Source organism: Patagioenas fasciata, chromosome 2 (assembly GCF_037038585.1).
Source record: "Patagioenas fasciata isolate bPatFas1 chromosome 2, bPatFas1.hap1, whole genome shotgun sequence".
In the NCBI taxonomy this organism is placed as follows: domain Eukaryota; kingdom Metazoa; phylum Chordata; class Aves; order Columbiformes; family Columbidae; genus Patagioenas; species Patagioenas fasciata.
The window spans coordinates 152,548,815-152,559,772 of record NC_092521.1 but is presented as its reverse complement, the minus strand read 5'-3'; the positions used below and the strand labels follow the sequence as shown (position 1 = coordinate 152,559,772).

The following is a 10,958-nucleotide window of genomic DNA, read 5'->3' as shown; positions in this document are numbered from 1 at the left end:
GCCTTTTAATGGCAAGCATAAATAGGCCCTCATGTATTCAAATCAGCAGCAAATGAGTGGTGAAGGTCACAGGATGCTTGAATGACTATATGTGCTCCCTTAGATTTCTGGGGAAAGCACTTGAAATGTTTAGCCATCAGATCTTCTATTAACTTGTCTACTCATCATAACTACTGGTGCAGCTACATCTGACAGATAGTATTTCAGGTTTCTCTCTTTTGGCACCAAGTTCCCAGCCAGCCATTCCCAAAAAATAATACACTTGGCAGAGCAGACAACTGCCCTAGACTTTAGACTTCCACATCAGTGCAAAGGAGGGGCAGAGCTCTTCTAGGAAAGCAGCACTTGAAAGGTCAGCCAGAAGACCACAGGCCAGATTCCAGCAGCAGTTGCAGCCACGTAATTTCTTAAACTTCAGCAGCAGAAAAAGGTAGAAATCAGGGAACACAGTTCTCTGCATTGAAAGCAACTCTCCAGGCACTCCAAGGAAGAAGAGTCATCACCTTGAGGTATGTAGATGAAACTAATACTTCTAAACTACACTTTAATATTGCAAACATGGGCACAGTGGGACCTTGGCATTCCCAAAGCTCTCACTGCACCAATCAGGCATTGAGCATTTTACTGTATGGGTGAGTTTGCAATATCAATGCCTGCATTGGCACAGCCAGGTGACCAGCTTAGCCCCAGCAAGCCTACCACACAACGTAAGCGTGCTTTCAGGAACACCAGCTCACCTAGCAGGGCAAGTTTCCCTTGCAGGCCTCCACATTTCAGGCTGCATATCCCAGAGCAACCCTTCATGGTAAGCAGGATGCAAGGTCAGAGCATTGGTGAAGGTGGTTGCAGCCCTGTCTGTGCCATCCCCTTTTCACTGGGGGCTCAACTTTACAGCCAGGACAGGAAGCAGAAGCATTTCTAAAGCTATTTAAACATAGATGAATACCAGACTCTTGCCAAGTTTTATCTCCTGCAGCAGCTTTTTGAACCCTTCTTTCACCATGGTGTGGCATCTGCCTTTTAAGCAAGTCTACTTTAACTACTGCAACAACACTTAATGAAGCAAGAAAAATACATACAATACACTCCTTGGCTAATCCAGAGGTTTTGTTTGTTTGCAGCAACTAGGCAATGAATAAATGAAATGATCAAGCGAAGCCAACTAGCTGAAGGAGCAAGAAACAACCAAGTGCACAAATACTAGCAGGGAAGAAGAGCCACCTATGCAAGAATAGCATAAAGGGCGAGCGAGAGATTAAAGTGAATAATACACTGTTGATTCTTCAGTCCCACACAAAAGTAGCAGCATGTGATACTGAGTTACACTACAAAAGAGCAAGGCAGATGTTTTCCACTGTGCCCAGAGGGGTTATCAGAAAAAAAAAAAAAAAAAAAATACACAGCAGAATAGGCTTTGTGGTTTTGGGGTTTCCCTCCCCTCCTACCCCCACAAAAATTTTGAGAGCAAAAAGTACAAAAGAAAAAAGATCACAAGATTTGTGAGACAAGGGAAGAAAACCATCTACAAAGAATTAGGAGACACTTTCTGATGTGTTTTGTACAGAGAAAGGAAGCACTTCATTAACAGGGGGGAAGAAATAGTTATCACACAAAGCTGCAGAAGAATTCACTCAGGTTATGAGCAAAATGCTATAACCAAGAACTGAGGATGTGGGTTCACTTACTTGAAGTATTAAACACTAAAGCTGCCACCTTCGCTCTGGAATAACCAATTAATTTCCCCTCACAGAATAGGTAAACAGACTCTTGTTTTCAGACTCTGTTATGCATGACCTTACCATACATACCACCCTGATTTGTTTCCTGCCATTCCTCCCCCAATTATTTTTTTCCAAAACAAAAAGTCATAAGCAAGTTTCAGACAAAATATATATATTTTTAAAAAATCTTTACAGTAAGTCAGGAAACATAGGAGCTTGCATATGGTTTATTATAATAACTCAATTCTCAGCTCCCTACAGTTCAGATAACCCTGGTGACAGTGTTTACAACTTCTAATTTTTGCTTTCATAACTTTAAAGCAAACAATACATTTGAGTGTATTTTACTCTGTGCAAATAAGACAACTTTTGGAATCCTTCAGAAGAAATATCCAAGATTCTGTTTGCAGAGGTCCTTTGTTTCTCAAAGATGATTTATGAGAGTTTTTAAGATAAAGTGCTCCTGTCCAGCAGAACCCAAAGGCCTTCAAGAGTTCAGAGAGTAAGTTTAGCTGAGATTAAAAAATAATTGGTCATACAAATTCCAGCTTCCCATGTCCGCTGTACATTCCCCAGTGGACTAGCGAAAGAATTTTATCATTGCTGAGGTCTGAATGTCTCATTTTATCACAGGTCATGCAGCAGTTCTCGTGACCAGTCACAGGCACCATGCATTCCAAGTCCAATTTTGCCACCTGCCCTTTTTTTGAATGATGTCCATGAAAACTATAGCGCAAACGGGAAAGCATTTGCTGTCGTTGATCTTGCAGTCTCTTATTTTCACTCCTGAGCATTCGCAAGGCCAACATGATAAGGAGCACCAAGATCAGCCCACCAGCTATAGGAACAGCAATTACAGCTGCCCTGAACCACAGCTCTTTTGAAGAGGTCAATTCCTGCACCTTGGTGATGAGATTCCTGCTGCTGTCGTGTTGATATCTGCTCCCTTGTCCTGTGAAGGGTAAAGATGTGAAGCTTATTTCAGTATCAAGAACTGGTTTATATATAAGCACCTCCCTTAAACACCACACTGATAAGTTTAAGGAGACACAGTTACACATTCTGCAGTACCTACAGTAAATCTTCCTCTAAATATGAATTTCTAAAGTTGTTTATGACATGGAAATTCTAACCCTGGCAGTTGATTTCACCAGGAACACCCCTACCATTGTTTCTCAGAAGCAATGTCAAATTGGCAACACAGACCTCTAATATCAATGCAGACAAAAAAAAAAAAAAAAAAAGCTACTCAGCCAGGATGTTCCCCTGCATCCAGCCACCCACTTTTCCCACTGGTGTCTCCGCTGACATTAACAACTAAATCAATAGCAGACATACAAGTTTGGGTTTTTTTTTTTTCCACTGTCACCAGCCTGATGGCCAAATGAGATATTTCCCCAAGGCTTTCTTGCCCTACCTGAAGTATCGCCTCTGGAAGGAGATAAAACATCATGTAGTCCTCTGTAATTGCACATATCTTCATGACAGCATTCCAATGTGGACACGGCAGTGGTGCCAGAGTGGTTTTGTGCTTGTTTGGCTTGGCAGATATCAGCTGTGCTTGCAATAGAGTCCAAGCAGCCATGAGTAAGTGGAGAATGTGTATTCTGAGGATCAAGCAGTCTGGAGAAGCAGGCACTAAGTTCAGATTTGCACATATAGCCAGTTGCGACACAGTGTGCAGCATCACAGTAGCATCTGATTTCACCTAAAAAATAAAAATTGTTTAAGAAAGGTGAGAATTTGGTCCTTTAAGGACACCACACTATGTACTCTTATTACCCACGAGCATTGCACAACCAAACTCAGTGCTGCTTTTGAGGTAACTCCTCTAGACTGTAAATCCAGGAGAGCAGTGGTTGTTTCCTTCCCATCCCTGTACAGGGCCTACCTCCATGTAACCTTAATCCCTGCAAATGCCTTGAGGCACCTGTTTTAATTACTAGTACTACAGCACTTTGAAATAAAGCAAGAACATTTCGCTGAAATGGGATAGGGGGAGGGTATGTAAGGAAGGTCACAGTGGCTTTTTTTCCAAGGTAAATAACTAACAAGACCATTTTATAGCTACTTCCACTCGCTGTCAGCAGTTGCATTAAACCACATTTAAAATGAAATCGCAGCTTTAAAAGCAATACACACCTTTCATACTATAAGAAAGTCGCATCTATGTTTTAAACCATTAATACAGGAACAACATTCTACTTTTATATAGGTAACACTTATTTCAACTGAGCCTAAGCACACAACAAAAATACTAGGTTTAAATATTTGACAAACAAACAAAAAAAAAATCAGAACTGCTGAATTGTTTATTACCTCTCAATACTGTGTCAAAATTTAAAAGGCTTAACTAACACCTTATAAAGCTATTAGCTAGAACTATTACCATCCCAGTCAGGAAGGTTTTTACCGTGTAAAACTGGGCAACTATTTGCAATTTCTCCAGAAAGAGAGAGATTCTTTAAGAAGCCATCCATGTAAAAAGGACTTTTTATCAGTATTACAGAACAGAAACAGTACAATTTATAGTTAATCTTTTTGCCAGAGTCAATGTCTCCCAACTCAAATGTGAAGCTATTAAACCGTGTGAAATTGTGAGGCTAAAAGCTCCCCCTTGCCCCTCCTCAGTTCTGCATGCAACCCAACATGCGGTCAAAAGGGGAAAACACTTAAACTGAAAATCCTCTACCAGCTCTATGAAAAATCTCTCAGGAAACCTCAAAAATTTCTGAAGGAAGTGATAAAAAAGTCCCCTTCATAAAACTACATTTTGTGCTCTCCAAACTACTCTCGTATGAATTATACACAACCTGTGCTGTATGGAAAAATCACTCTTTCTAAGCAAGTTGCAACTCTAACATAATTCAATGTGCCATCGATCCAAGGTTTAGGAGGAAGCCAGACTTTGGAGCTATCCTCAGAAGAATGGACTTAAAACTACTTCTAATGTGCCTGCTCTATTTGCCAACATAGTGGCACCAAGGCTTTCAAAGACAACTGAATTGTCAGACGTCTTCCTTCTATAGCTTGCATTCCAAAAATCAATCTACAGGCTTGCCTACTGCCACCCATTCTTACAATGCTTCCTCCCACCCCACACCTAAATGTTACAAATCGTCCCAACCAAGTTAGCTTCCTCTCTTCAGCCTACCTTAATATTCTCCCCAAAATGCTACTGCAGGCTCCAAGCCTTTAAGTTCCTGCTGCTCTTTAATAACTCTGCTTAATAGAAGCCAAATGACGGAGTGTCTCACTGTCTCCAGTCCAATTCTCTTGGGCTTTTAGACCAAGTAACCTAATTTTTCGTTAATTCGCACACATTGTCATCCAGCATGCTATGGAAAAAAAGACTCAATAATTTTCTAAGCATTCTATGTGAGGTCTTCCCCTAGCCTCTCTGAAAAATATAATTTTCATCGGCTTCTCAGTGTATAAGAGTTAAAAATGAGATGCAAACAAGGAACAGCACCAGAGCTGACAGTCCTTCCACGAGTCTTTGCACAGCTCGGCAGGAAAGTGAAACAATACACATACTTCCATTTTAACTGTTTATACAATCCCACTTAAAATGCTACATTTTACTGACCTAAGACAATCTTACAAACAAAATGTGACAGGCTAGTCATCAGGTTAATTCAACTGCATTTTAATTAAAGCCACGTTTTTGGTGAAACAGAACGAACTCTGTATTACTGTATTAAAACAGTGTTTCTGTCAATTCATAAAGTTTCTTCCTGTGCTATGCAAAAGGCCAGAAAGGGTATTTAGTATTTTGAAACAGTGAACAATGCACTTCTGTTCCCTCCTCTTTCTTGTTACTGTATGTAGCTACTAAAGAAAAATGTCTGCTTTTAGTCAAGATGGCTACAGGAGAGACTGCAGGCTTCTCTTAAACCTTTTGAAGTCAACAGCAGTCAGAAGTCTGTGATCCCCTAATTATATCATTATCAGCCACATAGTTTCAGTATCTGCGACTTCACATCACTCAGTCACTCCCTGTTCTGCACGTTTTGATGGGGCCAGCAGGCTCCCCCCTGCACGTTGCAAGGGCTGTTATTTAGGGTTAATTACACCCTGTCTCCCAAAATAAATAAATACCGTCGCACATCATCGCGGCGCTAACTCGTCCTTTAACCCCCTCCCCGGAGCACGGCGACCACGGGCGGCCCCAAGGCCGCCTCTGTCCGGCGGGACGGAGGGTGCTCCGCAGGCGGCTGACAGGGCAGCGCGCTCGGGCTGGCTGACACCGGCGGCCAGGTGGGACGGGAGGGCCGGGCCGGCACAGCCCCCGCCGCCGCCAACAAAGGCTCGGTGAGGAGTTCCCGAGACAGCGCGGGCCCCGCCGCGACCCCCACCCGCCGGCCTCGGCCCCGCTGACCCCACCGCCGCCTGAATGGCTCCTCCGGGCCCGGCCACCCTCAGGCCCCGCGCCCTCTTTCCCTCAGGCACCAGGTCCCCTCGGGCGCCCGGTTTCCCCAGGCGCGGCTCCCCCGAGGCGCCAGCTCCCCCTGAGACTCCCCCGTCCCTCGCCGCGGCCTCACCTCTGGTGAGCAGGACAGCCATGGCGCACAGCTCCAGTTGAAGCCAGATGAAGATGTAGCTGGAATGGCGATCCATTTACCCGCCCGCTCGCCCCACGGCGCGACGCCGCTCACCACAGCCCGCAGCGCAGGCACGGCCGAGCCGCCGCCCGCCCCTGCCCCGGCGGAGCACCGAGGAGCCGCTCGCCCGCGGGCAGAGCCGTGGCGCGGCCACCGCTGCGGCGGGCAGGGCGGATGGCCGTGGCACTCTGCCTTCCCCTCCCTGTTTCGAGACAGCGGCTCCGTCCCCAGCAGCACCGAGACCAAGCCACCCCAGCAACGCTGCCTCACTGACACAGCGCCGGCGCCCCCCGCTCAATAAATACTGCCGGCCCTGGCGCGGGCCCGCCCGCCCCGCCCCATTGGCTGCGCCGCTCGGAGGAGCGCGGGGCGCGCCGCGGGATTGTCCGCCCCGCCCCGCCCCGCCGGCGGCGGCCCCGCCCCGCGGCGCGACGTGACGTGACGTGCGCTCCGCCCCCGGCGCCCCCGGGCGGCTCTGGCTCCGGGCGTTGAGACCGCGCCGGCTGCTAACCCCGCTTAATTCAATAATGGGCACTAAGTGCAGGTCCCCGGCCCCGGACTCCCCGGGGCTCTGCACAGATAGAGATCGCTGGCGGCGCGGAGCAGCCTGACTCGCTGTAGTGGTCTGGGGGCTCTCCGGGGACGCCAGGGTGAGCTCCAACGACATCCCTCGAAATCATCCCCTTACGGAGGCGGCAGCGCCGAGTTTCATAAGCAAAAGCAGCGGCTCTGGCTGCGAGGTTGGCGGAGCCGTGTTTAATGAATAAACAGCAGTACAAACCCCTCTCTGCAGGATGAAAGGCAGAGTCAAAGGGAGAGGCGACCGAACCCTCCCCGTCTGCGCTCGCCACCCCGCGCTCCCGGCGCTGCCACCGGCCCCTCGGCGCGGCCCCGCTGCCAGCCCTGCCCCGGCGCTCCAGGCTGTGCGAGGATGTAAAAGTGTTGCAACACGCGGGATGCCAGAAGTTTCACTGCAGCCGGTTTTGTGGGGTTTGGGAGAGGGGAGCTGTTTTGTTTTGGGTTTTTTTCCAAGGTTATGAAAAACCTGTGTTTGGGCTTGATGCGGCGCAGAGCTAACAGCAACTGGGCTGAAAGCAGAGTGCGGCTGTGGTCTGCAACCCACCGGGTCCACAGCTCCTGCACGTCCTGGGATGGACTGTGCAGCTTGGGGGGCTTCTGCGCCTCCCTGGGATCTTCCAAACTGATGTCACATCCATTGTGAGCCAGCAGACCCATGGTCAGAGCCTTCAGCAAATACACCCTGTGGTAATGCTACCGTCCTTCCACGGTGTCCTTTCAAAAACCAGCTTCAAGTTCACTTGGATGGAAGCACAAAGTGATGTTTCGCCACCAGTCTCTGACACAGCTCCTGTGGGTCATGTTTAGCTTGGACAGTTTTCCTTCACATGTTGATCCTGAAAACAATGTGCCCCATAGTTAAAATTTCTTTGCTAATTAAGTTTTCTCCTTTCTTTTCTCATTACATTTTATAAGCTTTGTTTTCTGCAGCATTTGCACACTGACTGTTTCCCATTTATGGGCAAAATGCTTTAAACATTTGGGTCCACAGCTAGTATTAAAGCTGCTGGATGATGTGTAGATAGTAAGTTAATTGCAAAAATTACTTTAGAATTTTAATTGGAAATGTTTTGTGAGTCTTTAAAGTCATTTTCAGTTCAGGACATATTACCTTGTGACAGAGACATTCCTCCTCTGAAAGAGAAAGGAGGAAATATGAAATCTGAGATTGAGATAACCCCAGTTTACTTTGGCAGAGAGGAACAGACTGGATCTCAAGCTAATTAGTGCTGATGCCATCACACGTTATAATGGTTTTTACTGCGAGTCTTGCCATTTGCATACGTATAAGATAGATACACGTGTGCTGCACCGCAGTCTTTACACTTATGTTATACATATTTGCACTCCACCACAAAGTAATTTTCTAATTCTTGTTTCTGTTTAGAAATTACAAAAACAGTGAGATCAGCCAAGCCATATCTCCCACTCTGGCACCAGCTATCAGACACTCATTTGCACACATACAAAAATATCATTCATTATAACTTAGAATCATTACAGCAACATGCGCAATTCTGTTTCTTCTGTTCCTACCACTGGTGACAGGCGCGTTTAGCAGATCTCATTTGTTTTACGTGATACCGACAGACTGGAAATGGCTTTTATTCGTGGAGCCACATTACTGCAGTAAGTAACATGAGAGACTCCCTGAATATTATAAACATCCTGGCCAAGGGAACATGAGCAGACTAACCAGAAGGCAATGTGCTTGAGATCAGTTTTGAGCAGCATATTTCATTGACAGCTGTCAAGTTTGAATTGTGAGCTACAATTTACTGTAAAAAAATGCTTATTCTGTGTGCTACAGGCATGCCTGAAGTGCCACGAGTGATGGAGGGGCAGCAGGGCTCATTCCCCAGCCCTGGTTCCCTGCAAAGCATCTAATTTGAAGACCCTTTGGGGAACCTGTGAATCAAGCCAGGGTGTCAGGAGGGTTTGAATGACTTACCATGTGTCCTCTCTCACTGGTAGTTTGCTCAGGGAGCTGCAAGGATTGTGTGGGGTCCTCTGACAGACCATAACATAAACAAAATAATTCAGCTTCTGCAGTGCTAATTTGCTTTTGTTTTAGAGGCAAGAGCAAACAGGACCAGATTGGCCTTGAAAAAGGGACAGGAGACAGACCCAGCACAAAGCAATAATAACGTGTTCTGCAACCAGAAGGAATGTGGGATAATGACTACAAGGAACCATCAAGGAAAGCGTCGGGAGCCTGAGGCCGCATGACGTGTCTCCAGCAGCCATGGGAGAGCAGCCTGGAGTCTCCACTTGAATGGACTACACAGCCCCATAGAGCACAGGGCTGCTCCCTCCCACCAGATAGGGTGAAGTCCTTTGAAGGCAACCCGAATGAAGGACCTGGTTGCAAAATCAGCCTCTGGGCGCTTCAGGGAAAGGGACTGCTTTGGGAAGCATCTCACAGGAACACGTTCCTCTCTGCCTCGGCTCAAAACTGTGTCACAGATGCGAAATTTTATCTTTAAGAAGATGAACCAAAAGAAGAGATCCATCCAAAGAGGCTCTGCAGGCCACCCAAATGCTGGTTTGGTTCTTTTATTTCACAAGCCAATAGTTGCAGTGCCAAAGTTTCTGCCAGGAGGACTCAAGAATTAATGAGTCCTTCTTAAAGACCAATTCAAACCAGCATCCGAGGTCCTGAACTATTGCAGACCAGGACTTCTATCAGACAAGCAGCTGCTCAGTGGAGGTCCTGCTTTTCCCTACAATCCCATTCAAGAAAAGGCTCACTCTTTGCCACCAGGAGCATGTGAGCAGAGCAGCCATGCAAGAGTCTACCTCCCAATGTCAGCTGGTGAAATCCCTCCGATGAAACCCCAGACTACATCCACCGCCTTCCTCAGAAGCTCCATGTGCTTGAGAGCCCCAGTGCAGAGAGGATGACTGGCATGAGGGGTTTAGGTCTTTCCTAGATCAAGGAGGAAAATGAGACAAGCCAAGACAGAGACCAACCTAGCAACACTTTCTGAGTATGACTGAATGAGAGAAAAGCTCCTCTCTGCAGAAAAAAAAAAAAAAAGAAAAAAGAAAAAAAAAAATCAACCTCCTTTCTTTGTATTGCTTCTTTCATATATTCCCTGTTACATGGATTGGCATCAACACATGTCCCTGCTGCTCCTGTCTATCATGTGTGTGCCACCAGCAGCAGCGTGCCTGCAAAACTGGCTAAATGGAGTTGAAATCTCAGCCTTCAGGTGCCCCTGATTTAAGCAGCTAGCCCTGGAAAAACGGTTTGCACTGGAAAGTAATTCCTTCATCTGGCAGCTTTAAACATTGCCATGAATTCTGAATTCCTCACCTTCCATAAACTTTTCTGGCACGCTGGCAACTAACCACCATTTCCCCCAAATGTTTGGATGTAACCCCACAGTTTACCTCTAACAACAACCACGTTAATACAATATCTCTGCCTGTTTGAACCCTTCATTCAACCTCCTCCCCGGTTTAAAAAAAAAAAAAAAAAAAAAAAAAAAGGGATAAGAACTGCAGTTTGGAAATCCATCCAGGTTCACCTCTATAGTCAGGACATCCCGGCAGCCCTGTTCTGGGGAAACTCTCATTCCTTGAGGAGCTGAGGATTTGCATACTGCTGGATTTACATGTGCACGCTGGCATTTGCCAGTACTGCCAAATCAGATGCTGATTTCACTAGCAAGGACTGGTTAGTACTGCTACACTGCAGTCGTTTCAAATTGGTGTAAGAAGCAACATTCACGCACCACATCCATTCTTTTTTGCACCTTGCAATTATTATTCATCTGGGAACTTCTCATTTGGAAATTATATGCAGTTAAAAGCATTGGGACTGTTTAAAGCTTCTTTGGAGCAATATTAATCAGAATAGGGTTTTTTTCTTGTTGACTGCTCAACACCAGCCAACAAACAACTTTCTTTTCCCAGTTATTTTGCTAGCATTTTGGATATGATACACACAAGCTAATTCTACTGAATTACCTTTATTCATGCTGATTATTGCCTTTAAAAAAATAATTAAGGCTTAAGCTAGCATAGCTATGCTCAACATAAAGCCCAG

The 10,958-nt window shown here is 46.1% G+C and overlaps 1 protein-coding gene and 1 long non-coding RNA gene across 2 annotated transcripts; one reads left to right on the top strand and one right to left on the bottom strand.

Annotated features, from left to right (window-relative positions):
* Nucleotides 1-1,876: 1,876 nt before the first annotated feature.
* On the bottom strand, nt 1,877-6,586 carry BAMBI (BMP and activin membrane bound inhibitor). Its single transcript, XM_065832750.2, has 3 exons — nt 6,266-6,586; nt 3,139-3,429; nt 1,877-2,673 (listed from the first exon to the last, which is right to left on the bottom strand). The coding sequence occupies exons 1-3, from the start codon at nt 6,339-6,341 to the stop codon at nt 2,255-2,257; spliced, it is 786 nt and encodes a 261-aa protein (XP_065688822.1). The 5' UTR covers nt 6,342-6,586; the 3' UTR covers nt 1,877-2,254.
* Nucleotides 6,587-6,788: 202 nt separating this feature from the next.
* Nucleotides 6,789-10,328, top strand: LOC139827448 (uncharacterized). Its single transcript, XR_011737986.1, has 2 exons — nt 6,789-6,975; nt 8,979-10,328. It is a non-coding gene; the product is annotated as an uncharacterized lncRNA (long non-coding RNA).
* The last annotated feature ends 630 nt before the right edge of the window (nt 10,329-10,958 follow it).